General features: G+C 43.4%; 1 protein-coding gene across 1 annotated transcript; it reads right to left on the bottom strand.

Moving 5' to 3' along the window:
- Positions 1–1,843: 1,843 nt before the first annotated feature.
- TOP3B (DNA topoisomerase III beta) lies at positions 1,844–17,528 on the bottom strand. The gene is made up of 17 exons (XM_054392673.1): positions 17,459–17,528; positions 16,538–16,669; positions 15,392–15,498; positions 14,100–14,174; positions 12,677–12,873; positions 11,189–11,345; positions 10,011–10,124; positions 9,195–9,285; positions 8,648–8,802; positions 8,310–8,415; positions 7,621–7,767; positions 5,831–6,004; positions 4,510–4,638; positions 4,120–4,269; positions 3,590–3,690; positions 3,179–3,380; positions 1,844–2,325 (listed from the first exon to the last, which is right to left on the bottom strand). The coding sequence occupies exons 1-17, from the start codon at positions 17,526–17,528 to the stop codon at positions 1,844–1,846; spliced, it is 2,589 nt and encodes an 862-aa protein (XP_054248648.1).
- Between the last annotated feature and the right edge of the window lie 317 nt (positions 17,529–17,845).

Below are 17,845 nucleotides of genomic sequence, written 5' to 3'. Positions count from 1 at the left end.
CTGTTCACAGTGACTAATGTATCTGTATTAGAAAACATTGACATTTGTGGTGGTTACAAGGGAGCACAGAAATCTGCCAGAACATATAAATGGCTCACACAAAGCACTTGAGAAAAAAATCCCAGTGCTTTATTTCCACTAGTGCTAATACAGCAGAGATTTTACAAGCAGAAGTTTGCATGCAAATGGCCAGAATAGAAGCCATGCTTGGACAGTGTTCTTACACAGCTCAAAAGCCACCAAGAATAACTAATGACACGTTTCCTACACAGAAATCCCAGCCCACAGCTAGTGTCACACAGCAGCAGAAGCTAGCTGAGCACACAAGTATTTTCAGAGCAGTACCCTCATGTGCCAAAGCAGGCTACAGAGGAAAGAGAGAAGTTGAACTGAATCAGTGTGAGCACTCTGAAAGCTAAAATCTATGGCTCTGAGATACTACAGCAAGATGAACTTTAAAACATGAAGCTACTCACTGCAGGCTAAGCGAGATGCAAAGACAGTTTGTTTTTACCAGAGAGAACATTTAATGTTTAGGGAAAAAAAATAAACAAACAAGAACTACAGAAAGAAACTTCTACCTATGTCTGTGTCTTTTAAGCAATACTACTGAAACACAGTTCATGTTTGAGCTGTAGCTATATAAACATTTGATCAGAGGAACAGGCTCGGGGCCGTGGTGTTTGGTCTATGTTCTTGTTCAATAAATGCACACACTGTGCCAACTAAAACAGCAGAGCTGTACATTACCTTTTGCACGGACTTGTCTTTCCTTTCTGTTGCCAGTGGATCACATGTCAAGTTGCTCTCTGCATATTCTGTGTTCAAATGCCTTTGCACCATGTAAAACTGTGATGGCATCCTCCCATCCAACCACTAGTGCTGAAACTGTTTTTTGAGGGGGTATAGATGATACAAACTGTTCTTGATCAGATGACCAGACATGATCAACTAGGAGCATATGGAAGCAAAGGAGAAAGTATTATGTATCTGTACAGCTGGATTGTGAAATGTGGCAGCCAGCAGTTCAATAGGGCTCTAAAAACAAGAGGACACCCTCCTTTTGGCAATAAAACTAACCAGCACTGAAATGCTAAAGTGGGGTACAGACAGTACAGATTGTATGTGATCAGCTGTGTGAACACAGGAAAAGAAGAGCATGAGTACTCTACCCGAACTCCAGCAGCAGAAAGAGGTCTTATTAAACAGGGACCCACTGACCAAAGGATACATAGCTGCACAGACCATCACTTGCAAATCACTGCTCAAGGCAGACATTCCCCTTTAAATTTATCATTTCCATTTTGCAAAGTTCTTGGCATTATTCTCTTAAGCAGAAGAGGAAGATTTGAAGCATGCTCTTGCTACTGCAGATGTGATTTGAAAACCTGACAGCTACCAATTATTTCCTGTTTTGGAAGATTCAAAGGCTGGTAAGTCAAATATCATTCTACATCTAAATTCTACACAGCAGCAGCCTAACACTGCTCTTGCAATCCTGGCACTTGTATTGCTGACAGAGACCCCAAAAATGGCAAAAAAGGGAAATGTTATTTTCCTTCTATCAGCCACAAGTCACAGTCAAGGTAGACATCCTTGAGTTTTCCTACTGCTTGTGAGCTCTACACTCAGGCCAATGAATCCCAATGAAAAGCTTAAAAGGCTTCCTCAGTTTCTAACTGGCCAGCCAGAAGAATTATTTGTGATTAAATCAAGGTGTACGACAACCTAAGGTGTTAGGTTATCTAAGAACAGGAAAGCAGTGAAGATCAAAAATACTTTCAAAATGAACCTAAAGGGAACCAAGCTTTTTCTACGAAGTTTATTTTCTGCTGCGTGGCCATTATACAAAGTAAGCAGCCAGAGCTGCCATTTTGTCCTTGGGTTTCTTTGGGTTGAGCCTTCCTCCAGGCCTCCGGCCTTTACCTCTTCCTCGGCCTTGCCTTTTGCCTTGCCCCCCACGGTGCATGGGGTGCCTCATGGCTGCATGTTTCAACTCTACCAGATCTTGAAACACAGGATCACAGAACACGCAGCCTGAATGCTGGGTCTCGTCCCCAGGCAGAGGAGATTTGGCTTTGTTAAAATCTACGTCCACCAGGGCTGCGTCGCACAAGTCGCAGGTCTCGGCCGACACTCGGACCTTGTGAGCGTTCTCAAAGAAATGCACAATCACATTGCATTTGTTGCAGGCCATCTTCCACTTGGGACCTGACGTCGAGTCCAGCACCAGAACCCCATTCTCACATTCAACACACTGCCCAATTCCAAGCATGCTAAGAGAATGCTGGCATGTGGGGTGGGTGCATTCGTTACAGCCCATACCTGGGGGAAGAAAAGTAAAACAGTACCATAAGGAACCCTTTATATCGCTACCCAGTTTGGAGGAAGCGAGACACAGAAGTCAAAGGCAGACTAGTATATTATAGGTGTTCTAAACCACTGAGGAATGGAACCATTCTCCCAAGGGCAATTTTCCTTTTCACACATTCCAAACAATCCCTTGCTCTTCTGCAATTGCTTTCAGAACTGCCAGGCACAGCCATTGTACAGTACAGGCAGCTGGGCCACATCAGTGATTAAAACAGTGATTAAAACAATGATTTTCAGTTACATGTATGGCTCCTGAATAACTGCTGTTTTATACTTGCACTACACAAGGTTAGTCCAAGACGTTTTTAATTAAAAGATGGTAATAAAAAGATGCCAGAAAGCTCCTGATACTTAAAGTAGCACTTTGAAACTCTGAGCAAGTTTTAGGCTTACAGTTACCAGTCTAACTGAAGCTTTTACTCCTTCTCATATTCTTCAACACCTTCTGACACACCGTCTACCTCAGGATCAAAACACTCTCAAGACCTGGTCTTAATCTATACTGCTATCCATCCCATTGCAAGGTGTGAGAAGCTCAGTGCCTTTCACTGCATTCTGAGTGTTACAAAGGTCACCTGCCATGCATGCACAGAGATCAATTTCTTGTTTCTTTAATAAAGAAAATAAAAGTACTTGGAAATAAGTTTAATAAATTTTGGTCAGTGAGCTTGATGTGAATTTTAAGTATCTGTAATCTAAGTTGAGCAGCACCTTATGCTAAGCACCACTTGTTAAAAACTACTGGCTACACTGCACCTGATTTATTTCAAGGAAGGTCAACCCCTGCATGTTGCAGAATGCCTACCTTTTTTCATGTCCCTGAAGGGAGGGTGGTTGTAGCAGTACGGACAGAGTGGGTAGCTCTTTCCTCTGGATCCAGACGACCACAACACCAGCTCAAAGTCATCTAGGGGGCAACGCAACTCTTTGTAGAGCTTAATGGTCCCATTCTGTGGGAGACTGTAGGTATCATCACAGTGAGAGCAGTGCAGACGACTTGGTTTGGCCTGGAAACAGCAAACAAATCTCATGAACAGCTGTAATGTCAACAGAGATCTCATCTTGCAGTAAATCCAACTGGGAACGCTCTCTGGCTTGTTCCCAATGATTTTGTTTTGGAAATGCACATTGGAAACCCCACTTGAATCCAAATTCAATAATGGAAATGGGGTTTCTGCTGGGTGAAATGTAAATGCCAAGCATGAGGTGAACTTACCTGAATATACTTCATGAAACGATGGCATTTGCCACAGCGCGAAAGAGGTTTACCTGTGGCAGCTAAGGGTGAAAAAGACACTTCCATCAGCTCATCCATACCTGTGAAAGAGAGAATCACACTTATGTTGGAAGCCTAGCTCTGAAGAAGAAACCTTGCACAAAATCATCTACAAGACCAGTGAAGAAGTGAGAATTAACATATTCTATTCACAAAGTTTTCTTCTTTGCTTAGAAAGGCTATTTAAATACACGGTACTTTGTACTGAATGTAGGTAGCTCAGCTAGCCTGAAGTATTTGAAAAGTCACCAGTACACAGGCATAAAACAAACCTAAAGCAGAGTTTTGGAGCCATGATTCATTCCATTTCCTTCTGAAGAGTAACTTAATTTGACTGCAATCTTCCAGTCCTGGCCCAACTATTCAATAAGCCTAAAGCTCTGAAAGGAGCCTAATATATAAGGATTTTCTATTAGCACCTTTGCAACAAGCAAGCAATGGTAGGGAACTCTACATGTGAAATGCTTTACCTGCAATAGAATCCACAAAATAGTGGAATTTCCTTTTGAAAATGTCAAGGGTGTGCTCCAAGACCTGATGATAATTTGCTTTACCCAGAGCTATTAAGTTGAGTTGCTTCTCTACAGCACTGCGGATTGTAGGAAGAACCAATTCTGCATCTAACAGAGACAGCAGCAACAGAGAAACAGCAATGAAAGATCCAAAAATGGGGGTGGGAAACTGTTTGTACATTGACATTAAAATGAACAAGTAAGTTGTAATTATTAATGTCTTTGGTACTAGGAATAATTTACTCCATGCATCATTTCAGACAGAAATGCTTATACGGTAACAACAGTTCATGACATACTGAGGGCAAAGGAGGTAAGAAGGTGGAAAGGAAAGGGCATTTAACTGACCTATTTTGTAATAGCCATGAACCAGAACAATGCCAAGGTTTGTAGGCTTCAGCCTCCGACCACTCTCCACTGTGACGTAGTTTCGCTGGCAAATGTTGTTAATGTGGACTGGAATACTTGCATCAGTTCCTATCACACAAAAGAAAAAAAAAAGTATCCAGCCTGAACAAAAAGAGTAATTTAATTGCTTCTGACTTCTCTGGGTTTATGTTAAACTATAGGGCTCCTGAGACTGCTTCAAATTCAGATATCTTTCAACTGTTACCCAACTCCCAGGGCATAACAGTAAAAAGATATCTGAATTTTAAGTGGTAACTTAAGTGATAACTCCTCTTTGCTAACACCTATGTTCATCTGCAGTTCTGAAACATGTTTTTACCTTAATCCTTTCATCTCTTGTAAGGAATCACTACTAGGAAGTCACCTATTCTCACAATCACTTAGTACAGAAAAACACAACGGAGTAAGAGCTGACAGCATCACAGAATTGTTTCAGTTGTAAGAGGCCTTCAAGATCGAGTACAACCTTCAACCCTACACCACCATGGACATTAAACCATGTCCCAAAGTGCCATGTCCACATGTTTCTTGAACACCTCCAACGATGGTGACTCTACTACCTCCCTGGGCAGTTCGTTCCAGTCCCTGATCACCTGTAGGAATGAAATTTTTACTAATATCCAACCTGTGTTAACTACAGATGAAAGAGATGGGGCTGAGTTAGTGCTGTCAGCTTAAAACTATGGCCTGCTAATAGCTCAGTGAAGGCCCTGCAGATGCACAAACATCTAATATGCACAAACAACATTTCTAACTTCAAAGAGAAATCTGGCATTTTAGAGCCTCTTTTAATAGGTAATATTAATTGATACTAAATTAATAAAGAATGTTTGGGTTTAGGTTGCTTTTAGGGACAAATTTATGAAAATGCATCAAAGAAAACAAGTCAGATTGAAAAGTGGGACTGTGGTGTTATTAGATACATGAGGCCTATGATTCGAGTCAGCAAAGCCAAAGCAAGCTGTTAAGAAACCACTCCTAAGAACAGGGAGGTGCCTCCTTCCACACAACATCAGCTCTTTCTGACAGAGAAGTGACAAGGATGAGTTTTGAAAGGGTAAGAAAGGGAAATGAATGGCTGGAAGAGACAATCAACCATCTGCTATAAGAGGAGCTACAGACAGTGTGGTTTGAAGGGAAAAGAGATGGTTATTGTAGCTGTTCAGATGAATACTGAAAGGTCAGTACTGTCAGTTCAGAGGAGCAATTCAGATTCTTGGTGGATGTATTATAGGATAATGTAAGCTAAGCAAGTTCCTACCAATGCCATGCTTCTCCATCAGAGTGATAAGCTCTGCCTCTGTTAGGTAGTCAGGAGGACTGGTTTGCTTCTCCACCAATTTGATTTCACCAACTGAAAAAAGATCTCCTTTCTCACAGTGGGGAAGGCTCTCTTCTAACGGGATGCTGTGCCAGGGCATAATTTCTGTGAAGCCTGGAGGTAAAGAAACAAATAAAAATAATGACAGTTTACCTTCAAAGCTTTTTAAAGGCCAAGCTATAAATCTCTAATTTTAATACAGGCTGCATTATATATATCAAAGCTAAGAGGCTGTCTGCCATAACATGCAGAAAATATCTGAAGCTAGGAGTATTGAGGAAATACAGTATCACAGGACAGTATCTCTCATAACACAGAATGGATGGGACCTCCAGAGATCATCCAGTCCAACCCCCCTGCTAGGGCAGGATCACCTAGAGCAGGTCACACAGGAACACATCCGGGTGGGCTCTGAAAATCTCCACAGGAGACTCCACAACCTCTCTGGGCAGCCTGCTCCAGGGCTCTGTCACCCTCACAGTAAAATTTTTTTCCTTATATTCTCATGGAACCTTCTCTGCTCCAGCTTGCACCCATTGCCTCTTGTCCTATCATTGGACATCACTGAGCAGAGCCTGGCTCCATCCTCCTGATGCTGCCCTGCACACCTTCATCAACAGGTCACCTCTCAGCCTCCTCTGCTCCAAGCTAGAGTCGCAGCTCCCTCAGCCTGTCCTCACAAGAGAGATGTTCCACTCCCTTCAGCATCGTTGTGGCTCTGTGCTGGACTCTTTCAAGGAGTTCCCTAATGTCCTGCTTGACCTGAGGGGCCCAGAACTGGACACACTGCATGAGATCTATTTTCTGTGTAACTTGAGTCAGGCTGATGTGTGAAAAAAAGCAAACACTTTCCTTAAATGAAAGCAGAGTGCCAGACTGGATGGGAATAGTATCTTAAGAAGGAAACATGCATAGTAAGATATATTAATGCAATGAAGACTACTGGGCCAGCTCACCATAAAAATCCCTGTGGTGGTGCTGCATTCTTTTCACAGAGGCCCAAGAAACAAAAAATCTGCTTTTATCTAATTTAATCCCCAAAAGGCAACTGCTGTCTGTAAGAAAATTGGTCTTCACATTGGCAAATATGGTATTGAATCTTTGAGACTACCACATGAAAAGTTAAACCTTTTCTATTGCAACTGAAGTTGGAGAATAAATCTTATGAGGAGCAACTGAGGGAGTTGGGGCTGTTTAGTTTGGAAAAGAGGAGGCTGAGGGGAGAGCTCATGGCTCTCTACAACTATCTGAAAGGACGTTGTAGCGAGGTTGGTGCTGGTCTCACAGGTAATTAGTGAAAGAACAAGAGGGAAGGGACTCAAGCTATGACTGGGTAGGTTTAGACTGGACATTAGGAAAAACTTTTTCACAGAAAGAGTTGTCAGGTGTTGGAATGTGCTGCACAGGGAGGTGGTGGAGGCACCAACGCTGGATATGTTTAAAGATGGTTTGGATGTGGTGCTTGGGGATATGGTTTAGGTGTGAACTTTGTACAGTAGGGTTATCAGTTGGACTTGGTGATCCTGAGGGTCTTTTCCAACCTGAATGTTTCTGTGATTCTGTGGAGTATGGAGATCAAGACAAAGATCTCAGGTCTCAATCACTCGAAAATTGGCCTCAAATTTCTACCTGTCCCCAAAGCTTCACTTTTTTATCTACTCAGTGTATTAAAGGGAGGGGAAAAAAAAACAAAGTCTGTAGCTAACTACTTCCTCTCTGATTAGCCTTACCTGGGGAAGTGACCAGTTTCCCAACACAGGTGAAACGTTCAGGGCCAATACTGAAGGCGATGGTGGTCTGCAGGTACTTGCAGTCGGCGCTGACCGTGGCAATGAAGTGCCGAGTTATGTACTCGTACAGTCGCCACCCATCTCCACCTGAGGACAGACAACACCTGACCCACACAGCTCAACTCCTGCAGCCCTGCCTAAAGCCTGCACTAAAAAGGTACCAGATCTTCACAGGTATCACATGAAAAAAAAACTGGTACAAGAAAATACTACAAGAAAGTAGTATTCCAGAGTCCATCCAGCTTCCCCTTTCAAATTTCCTGCCTACAGCATCAGAGAGCTGGAGCACCTCTCCTATGGAGACACACGAGACACACTGAGAGAGTTGGGGCTATTCAGTCTGGAGAAGAGAAGGCTCCAAGGAGACCTTATTGTGGCCTTCTAGTATCTTAAGGGGGCCTACAAGAAAGCTGGGGAGGGACTTTTTAGGGTGTCAGAGACTAAACTAAAATGCAGTTGATGTCTGACTTAGAAGCACAAAAAATACAGCAAAATTTCAATACTTGGTACTGTTCTAGAGAACATTTCTCCTGCCATTTAATTCATTCTATTTTCTGCCAAATCTCAGGAATCTTCAAACTAGCTCAAATACCTCAAAGAACTAATTTCCTCACATAGTGTTCCTATACCTAATTCTGCTTCTGTTGCAGCTCTCATTGGGGTAATGGGAGGATGGTCTCCTGCATCATGGCCTTTCCTGGGACGATTAATGCCTTCTGCTAGCAATGCTTTAACCTGGGTGGAGGAAGAGAGAGAAAACGGGATGGCAGAAGTGGGTAACAGATCTCTCTTGGAAGGTTAAGAAACTTTTCAGATCTCATCCATAACAATACAACATCTATAAATAAAAGCAATTACAGAGACTTCTTGTTTCTGAACACCTATAGGTCACAATGTACCAAGTAAGATACATTCTAAAGGACAGACTAGAAGATCTCTCAGTACAGGTTTTGTTTCATGTACTCACAGTTTCTGCCCAGTAAGGATTATTGGCTTGTTGTCTCAAACACCCTTTCAAGTCAAAGTTCTCTGGATAATGGGTGGTTTCAGTGCGAGGGTAGCTAATATAACCCTGAGTGTAAAGCCGCTCTGCTATTTGCATGGCATGCTGTGGGCCCATTCCTAAGATGGGATGGGAGAAAAAAAAGAAATGGTCTACACATCACCTCACCAACTTTGCTTTCTTGCATCTAAAAGCACACCTTAGCAAAGCATTCCATCATAGAATGGTTTAGGTTGGAAGGGACCTCGAAGATCATCTAGTTCCAACCCCCCTGTCATGGCCAGGGACATCTTCCACCAGCCCAGCTTGCTCAAGGCTTTATCCAACCTGGCCTTGAACACCTCCAGGGTGGGGACATCCACAACTTCCCTAGGCAACCTCTTCCAGTGTCTTTCTAAACCTTGATCCCTCCCCGAAATGATATATTATATGGAGAGAAAAGCATTAAACTATATTTGAATACAAAATATTTTGCTCTAAAACATGTGAAAACCTGAACTTTTAGACATACCTAAAGCAGCGCTGGCCACTCGTAGCATTTCTACCGTGTTCAGAGCCAGTGGCCTCTGCTTCACCTTCTCTTTTTTACTCACAGATTCTACCTAGAAAAAAAATTTGAAGTTTGGTACCTGGTAAATGGATTATTTCAATCATGCGTATAAACATGTTGCATACCTACCATTATCTCTTCTTTATAGAATGGTTTAGGTTGAAAAAGACCTGAGAGATCATCTACTCCAACCTCCCTGCCAGGGGCAAGGACACCTCTCAACTAGGCTTGGCTGCTCAAGGCCTCATCCAACCTGGCCTTGAGCACCCCTGAGGAGGAGGCATCCACAACCTCCCTGGGCAGCCTATTCCAGAGTCTCACCACCCTCATGCTGAAGAACTTCCTCCTAAGCTCCAGCCTAATCCTGCTCTCTCCCTCAGCTTCAAACCCCTTGTCCTGACTCTAGACACCCTCGTGAAAAGTCCCTCTGCAGTCTTCCTGTAGGACACTTTCAGGTATTGGAAGGCAGCTCTAAGGTGCCCTCATAGCTCTCCATTGGATCCTCTCCAGCAAATCCCTGTCTCTCTTGAACTGAGGACCCAGTACTCCAGGTATGGTCTCACCAGATGATAACCCTAGCACAGTATGAAATTCAACCAAACAAATCTGTTGCCTTTTATTCTCATTTAGGCAAAGCTGAATGAAGCAAAACCCAAGACACAGATATTCTCCCCTCTTCAACAAAACCAAAACAACCCAGTATGCACAAATGAAACATTAAATGGTATTTTCTTGACATGAAATATGGCTCTTCCGACACTCAGCAAACATTCTTACCTTTGCCTCTTTCGACATCTTTGTTATGTTCAGGAACATTTGAGCAATCTCCCGATCAAAGACTCTCACTCTATCCCAATCCAAAGTGAGAGAATTTTCTTTTTCAGGGTTCACCTGTTAGACCAAAATAAATAAATGAATGAAGTCCCACCAACTCTGTTACCAGAAGTGTAAGACCCTAAATCTCCCAACAAGAATTCAGCAAGCAAACCCTTGCAATACCTGTACTAGGACACAAGTGTCTCAAACATGCAGTTGTACTCTTTTTAACAGGAGTTTGAGATCTGGGGTCAGGGGGATGACTGGAATTAATCCTGCAGTTAACTGAAATACTATTCTTTTTTTGCAGAGCTGGGAAGGAAAGGCTGAAATGGGCAGAAATTTAAGGTTTACCATTCTGATGTAGCAAAATCCATCATGAGCTATAAAACTGTACCTAAGTCATGTTTTAAATCTCATGTTCAAAAATAAATGTGAAGCAACCAATATGAAAGCACAAAACTCTCTGAACACAGGCCCTGAATATTTCCTAGTATCAGAAAAGAGATGACAGTAGACACCAGATTTCATCTATTGTTTATTTTAAAGTCTAAAAATGGCAACTTTTTACCCTCTATCCCTTATTTGTTTAAAAAATCCTTGTGACCACAAGCAGTAAAATCATGTTGGTTTGCTTTCAGAGCTTGGACAGCACCAAGGCTATAAAACTGCTATAAGCTGCCAAAGTACTTCAAGGGCTCAATTGCCAATTAACACAATGAGCATTTGATTGATTTGCTTTAAAATTCCAATAGTCAGCAATGCCAATGTTTGTTGGCAGCCTAATTAATTCCTGGATTCAAATTAACAACAGAGTCAGTCCACAGACCCCAGGGAGCAAAACAAAACCATTTTAAGCAGTCTTTTTGGCTGACTCTAAGTTTAGATGGTTAACACTTAAGAATTCTTACAAGCAGTAGACAATAACCACTTTAATACAAAACTGGCATCCTGGAATCTGCTCTTGAGAGAGTGGTGACACAGAAGGGAGCTGAATGAGAACACATGGAGTAAACAGGAGGCATTGTGAATCCCTGTCAGCAGCTGCAAATTTATGAATGAAGAAAATGAAAATAGAAATGCATTTATTTGGCAAAAATGCCCATTCCTCGTGTACAAACAACTATTGTCAAACTTACTTTAGCCTGTAGCACCCAGTAAGTTTCAGGCTTAAATGACTGGATTTTGTCGTGCCTTTCAACACAGAATCCAAGTGTTGGGGTCTGGCATGGCCCAAAGGAGATGAGGGAGCTGTCTAAATTCCCGTATTTCCCCTGAAAATATTTAGTCTGAAACCTAAGAGAGCAGGAAAAAAAAAGCCAAACAAAGCAGGAATAAGTACATTCACATCTTCACTCCTGTGAAAAGCAGTTTTCTTTAACCTATGCACACAAATATTAGTAATCTCTTAAATCATTGAGGCACTGGGAAAAAAGCATTCTGAGAAATACCACCTATTACAGCTAAGTCAGACTTACTTTGCCTCACTGAATCCTGTTTATTCCCAGAGAAATTTGGGAGAACATCATAAAATAAGTTGCTGATAGTACTTTGCCCAGCTCAGTTAGTCATAACACCCATTTTTCACTTCTTTTTACATGTTTAGTGGTGTGCAGAATCAAGCACTAGAATTCAAGAAGGCTCCAAGGAAACTCTACAGTAGCCTTCCAGTACCTGAAAGGGACTACAGGAGAGATGGGGAGGGACTTTTTACAAGGACATGCATGGGGCAATGACTTTGAGCTGGAAGAGAGAGGATTTAGACTGGAGATTAGGAAGAAATTCTTTACAGTGAGGGTGGGGAGACACTGAAACAGGTTGCCCAGGGAGGTTGTGGAGAGGACCAGTTCAAGGCTAGGCTGGATGAGGCCTTGAGCAACCTGGGCTAGTGGAAGGTGTCCCTGGCCAGGGCAGGTGGTTGGAACTGGCTGTTTAAGGTCCCTTCCAACCCCAACCATTCTATGACTCTGTGGCAGTTTAGGCTGGGTGCCCCCTGCCACTGCTGCATGAGATACACCTCTGGTGTCCTGGGTGCCCACCCACAGGGGTGGACACAGGAAACGACGTATTTCTACCCATAAATCCTGCACCCTATAAGGCCATCTGCAAAGTCATTCTCTTCCTCTTTCTTCCCTCTCTGCTCCCACGGGAGATGTCCTCTCTTATCGGGTAATGCCGGGGGAGTATCCTCAAGGCCTCTTAGGCCTGTCTAGGCCTAATGCCAGGAGGAGAATGAGGGGGGGGGCCAGTCTCAGACCTGGCCAGCCTGAGACTTGCCTAGCAGCGGGAGGGGGAAGAAAGAGCCCTGGGGGGTTTGGGTTTACCCTCAGGTGGGAAGAAGGGAAGGATTGGGAAGCTTTGGGAATACTGTGAGGGGTTCTGTATGCTTTGGGATACTCTTTGTCACTATGCTTTGTAGCTTGTAGTTCTCTGTAGCTTCACCAATTGCTTTTCCATTTAAACTTTCCATCACTCTCCAATCCGTTTGTGTGAGTCTCATTCTTTTGTCCCTTTCGGGGCAAGAGAGGATCTGTCTGGCCCCAAACCAGCAGAGACTCTATGACATTCTGTGGACAGAACAGCACTCCTGCCCCTCTCCCAGAGCTGACTGCAGTCTGTGCTGTCACCTTGTAAACGCACAGCCAATTCTGAGATCCAGCTCCTGGCGGGCGTCCACAGACAGAGCTTCGTTGCGGTTGGGCTCTCCCAAGTGGTTCATTGCATTGCAGATGTCTGTGTCCGTAATGGAACTGAACTTAGCTCTGTAAATTGTCCTCTCTGTGCCACGAGGTTTATTCATAACAGGAAGAACAGCATCAAGAACCTAATTAAGAGCAGAAGCATGTTTTAAGAGTATTTGAAAGGTCAATCTTTCCTCTCTAAAGAGAAAAAAAAAAATCACTCTCCCCAAAGCATTTGCTGATTTGTCAGTACTTTACTTCAGTCAGATGCCATACCAATATGCTAACTAGTAAGCAAGAGCAGGGTTTGTCCAGCCACTTAGAAATGTAGGAAGTATTAGCAACTGCTGGAAGTGAAGAACGACTCTTAGCTAAGTGCAAAGACGTCACCCAGCACAGCTGCAGCACCTTTTGGGGAATATTTTGAGGGGACCTTAGAGCTGCCTTTCAATACCTGAAGGGATCCTACAGGAAGGCTGGAAAGGGACTGTTCAGCAACAGGACAAGGGGGAATGGTTTGAAGCTGAGGGAGAGCAGGGTTAGACTGGATCTTGGGAAGAAGTTTCTCAGTATGAGGGTGGTGAGACTCTGGAATAGGCTGCCCAGGGAGGTTGTGGATGCCTGTCTCCTGCCTGGGGATGTTCAAGGCCAGGTTGGAGGACGCCTTGAGCAGCCAAGCCTAGTTGAGAGATGTCCCTGTCCCTGGCAGGGAGGTTGGAGTAGATGATCTGTGAGGTCCCTTCCAACCTCAGCCATTCTGTGATTCTATGAGTAGGTATCAGTTTCTGTCTGAGTTTATTTTACATATTTCCAGTGACACTTAAAGAACTTAAAACAATTACTTGATCAAATGTTCTTCTTTAAACAAAACCCAAAAATACATTCTTCACATGGATTTATAGGAATAGGATGTAAATAAATAAATAAAAATCTTTGCACACCAGTTTTGGTTCTGTATCTTTTACCATGCAGAGTCCACATTCCTGTGGCAAACCTGCACTCAGAAGTGGCCTCTATGCTCCAAAGAGTCTAACTGCTTAATGACACAAGATAATAGAGATCAAGTTTTATAAGCACAGCAAAATAACTACTCCAGCTGTGAAATGCAGACCAATTCTCAATGCACTGGAGTGTTCCAGTATTTAAGAGGAGTTATTTTTCACCTCAGAAGAGCAACAGCTATGCAACTGATTTATATTCTTGAACTGACATTTTAAGATTTCAAAAGCACATGGATTTTCCCATGCCTTTAAAACTTCATTCAAATTAGTTTGAATTTTACTGCATACCCAAGACAATCTGCTGACTGTATTGCATGTCACAGTACAAGTATTATGGTATTTCAAGTCTTGAAAAAATGGAATCTTACTTCAAAACAGATGTTTTCACCTTCCTTATCACAATCCAACCACAGGACAATACAATCACAGCCTCTTCCCTCCACCTGTGGGAAAAATCAGCACAGTTCTTCAGCAACTCAGAAAGTCCTATCTCCTCACTAACTGTATACTTTCTGCTTCTCTTTTAAATATTAACTTATTTGATGCAAAACCAATTGGAAAAATAGCAGAAGTGACAAGAAATCTGCAGTGGTTGAAGATAGCAGCAAGTTGTGCTTTGTGGGACATGAAGTTTGCTTTTTTGCAGGATCTAAAAATAAATTGGCATAGCTCTATCACAGTGAGTGTCTCCTGAAACTGCCACAGTCTGTGTGTGCCGCCTTGGGCACAGTCCCTTCCCCTTTCAGATGGACAAGAAGCTGGACATGAGCCAGCAATGGGCACTTGCAGCCAAGAAGGCTAATGGCATCCTGGGCTGCATCAAAAGCAGCATGGGAAGCAGATGGAGAGAAGTGATTCTGCCCCTCTGCTCTGGTGAGACCTCATCCTGCAATGATGTGTCCATCTCTGGAGCCCTCAACACAGGATGGACATGGACCTGATGGAGCAGGTCCAGAGGAGGCCCACAAAAATGATCAGGGGGCTGGAGCACCTCTGCTACAAGGACAGGCTGAGGGAGCTGAAGTTGTTTAGCCTGGAGAAGAGAAGGCTCTGGAGTGACCTTAGAGCAGCCTTCCAGTACCTGAATGGGGCTACAAGAAGGCTGCACAGGGACTGTTTGTAAAGGCCTGCAGTGAGAGGACAAGGGGCAATGGCTTGAAATCAGAGAAGAGCAGATTTAGATTGGATGTTGGGAACAAGTTCTTCACCATAAGCATGGTGGAACACGGGCACAAGTTACCCAGGGAAGTAGTTGAGGCCCCATCCCTGGAAATCTTCAAGGTCAGGCTGAACAAGGCTCTGAGCAACCTGACCTAGTGGAGGATGTCCCTGTTGACTGCAGGGGGGTTGGAACACATGACCGTTGGAGGTCCCTTCCAACCCAAACCATTCTACGATTCTATGAATCTGTAAGAATTCACATTTTTAAAAGCAAGGCTAATTCCCAACAAAATGCTCTTTCAAATTCATTAATAATATTTATTGCTTTCCAGAACCACAGAGTATTTGCATTTATTTTTCTTTTTGGGGGAAAAATATGTGCCATTGCTTCTTCCAGCAGAGGAAGAATAGCAACAATGAATACTTGAATATGCTCCAGATGAAATATAAGAGTGCCAAAAAAGAAAAAAAGAAAAAGAAATTTTGTAAGAAAGAATACCTGTAAAAACTTCACCATGGTCAGTTTGGGATTAGCTTCTTTCTTTTCTGTGGGAGCTTTGCTAAAAAGTTCTGCGGGATCCACTTTGTCCCAGCTGTTATATTTTCCTGAAAGGCAGAAATAATATATTGTCAAGCTCTAAATATACACTAAAAAAACCCCAACCAAAACCAAAAATAAAACAAAACAAAACAAACCACAAAAAAATCCCAAACAAACAACAAACCAACAGCAAATAACATTACTTTGGAAAACAGCTGGGTTTCAAGATCGGTCTGAAACCTCTCTACCCTAACACATCTTGCTTTACTCCTAGCATTATGTGAATTGCAGCTACCATTCTCAACCAGGAGGGAAAGAAATTCTATGCACACATCTTTCAGAAATTCTAACCTGAACTAATAAAACACCTCCTGGTTGTACAATTAACTGATCAGATGAAGGAGAGAGCGCTATTTTTGCCTTGGTTTCAGTGCACACAATGTGCACATTGCACTGTTTTACTGTTCATTATTTACACTGTTATGTCTGAGCTGTGTTATGCAATGGAGCATCCTTTGTCACCTTCTCCTACCAACACATCCATACATTTCTCTTCCTCTGAAGTAGCTGTTAGAAATATTGCTTACCAGGTAAACTGTGCCTCTTCAAAGCACTGTGTAAATAAGTCAAAAGCTTAGTCCTCAGAAAACTTGTGATGTCATCATCACATTAGAGAAAATACAGCAGCCACATGGCTAGTCCCACACTTCAAAGCAAGTTATTGACAGGTGTCTCTGTGCACTACCCTCATCACATCCCTGTCTTGCAGTTTAAAGAACATCCTTCTGGACTCGGCATTCCTTAATCACTTTTCATGCAAAGCACCAAAGCACTTTTACAAGCTCATAAACTGAGCTTCACCTCCCCTCATTTTCCAGGGACATAATTCAGGCACAGAAACATAAATGGCACACGCCCAAGGTCATGCAAGAAGTCAGCCAGAGACTGACTTCTGGAATCCTGAACTGATAACTAGAAATGATCTGTTCGTCTTCCTTCCTCCCTCGTTCTAACATTTTTCCTGAATTATTCCCACAAGTGTTTTTCCATTAGAAGTCCTTCACAGTTTTACAACCCAAAGAAGTAAAAGCATTTGACAAATACCTATGAAATCCAAAGTCATGACATGACCACACACAGACGTCATCTTGAAATGGACACTCTGCCCTATAAAGGACCCAGTGTACTCATGCACAGAGCAGGCACCGTTCAGCCCCTTGCGAGAGGACATGTTTCCTGTGGAAACAGGGTCATAGAGATCAGCAGGGTAAAACAAACTATTGGAATCAGTTCTTTTGTGTGAAATGACAACCCTTTTTTTCTTAGGTCTTACAGCAAGAAGCTTCCTGAGCACCGAATTCTACTCACTGACCAAGTTTTTGTTTCAATTAATCATAGAATCATAGAGCGGGTTGGATTGGAAGGGTCCTCCAAAGGTCATCCAGTCCAACCCCCTCTGCAGTAAGCAGGGGTATCCTCAGCTAGATCTAGCTGCCCAGAGCTCTGTCAAGCCTCAGCTTGAATATCTCCAAGGATAGGGCCTCAACCACCTCCTTGGGCAACCTGTTCCAGTATTCCACCAACCTCATGGTAAAGAACTTGTCCCTAACATCCAATCTAAATCTAGTCTTCTCTAGTTTGAAACCATTGCCCCTTGTCCTATCACTACAGACCTTTGTAAACACTTTAGATTGTTTTCAGTCGAATCCACTGTCTCCTCCATCCTTTCCCTCCCACCAAGAGCCCTTTATGAAATCACAGCTTGCTTTGTAGACCAATACAATTGTAATCAACCATTTTCTATGTGACTTAGAAAATATTTACTATAGCTTCAAAAATCTCAGAAGAGCAACTTGCTACAGGCTTGACACTGGAGCTGCATCATGACAAGTAATTCAGCAGGATGCTTTCTCAGCCTCACTTCATCTACAGCAGTATGTGGTAACCTTGGCAGCAGACACTTTGCACTTCGGCTCCACCACTGCCAGAACAAGCAGGACTGAACCGACACGCTTTCTTTCCTACCCCTTGAAAGGATCTTGGCAATGGACTGAGCCAGAGAAGGCTTCTCCGCGACCATCAGAACGGTCTTCATCTTCAGCTGACGAGACAGGAGGTGCCACAGGCGTAACGGTACGGTCTGCGATTACTGGAGACCGCGGCGCGCAGCTCAGGAGCGAAAACCAGTCCTCAGCCTGGAGAACGTTAAGACAGGGTCGCTGCCAAATCACCTCCAGTAAAACACAGCTATGAAAACCACACAGAGATTTTGTAGCGCCCTCTCCTCGGGGCTCCGCAGCCCCCCGTGCCTGAGCTCGTCCCTTCGCACCAGACCGTCGCCGAGACTCCCGCCGGGGCAGAGGGGCGGCCGGCAGCCACACGGGTGGGGAACAGCTTTACGCCCGGGGCCTG

The sequence above is a fragment of the Indicator indicator genome, chromosome 26 (genome assembly GCF_027791375.1).
Source record: "Indicator indicator isolate 239-I01 chromosome 26, UM_Iind_1.1, whole genome shotgun sequence".
Lineage (NCBI taxonomy): Eukaryota > Metazoa > Chordata > Aves > Piciformes > Indicatoridae > Indicator > Indicator indicator.
Note: the sequence above shows the minus strand (reverse complement) of the source record. Positions and strands in the feature narration are given on the sequence as shown.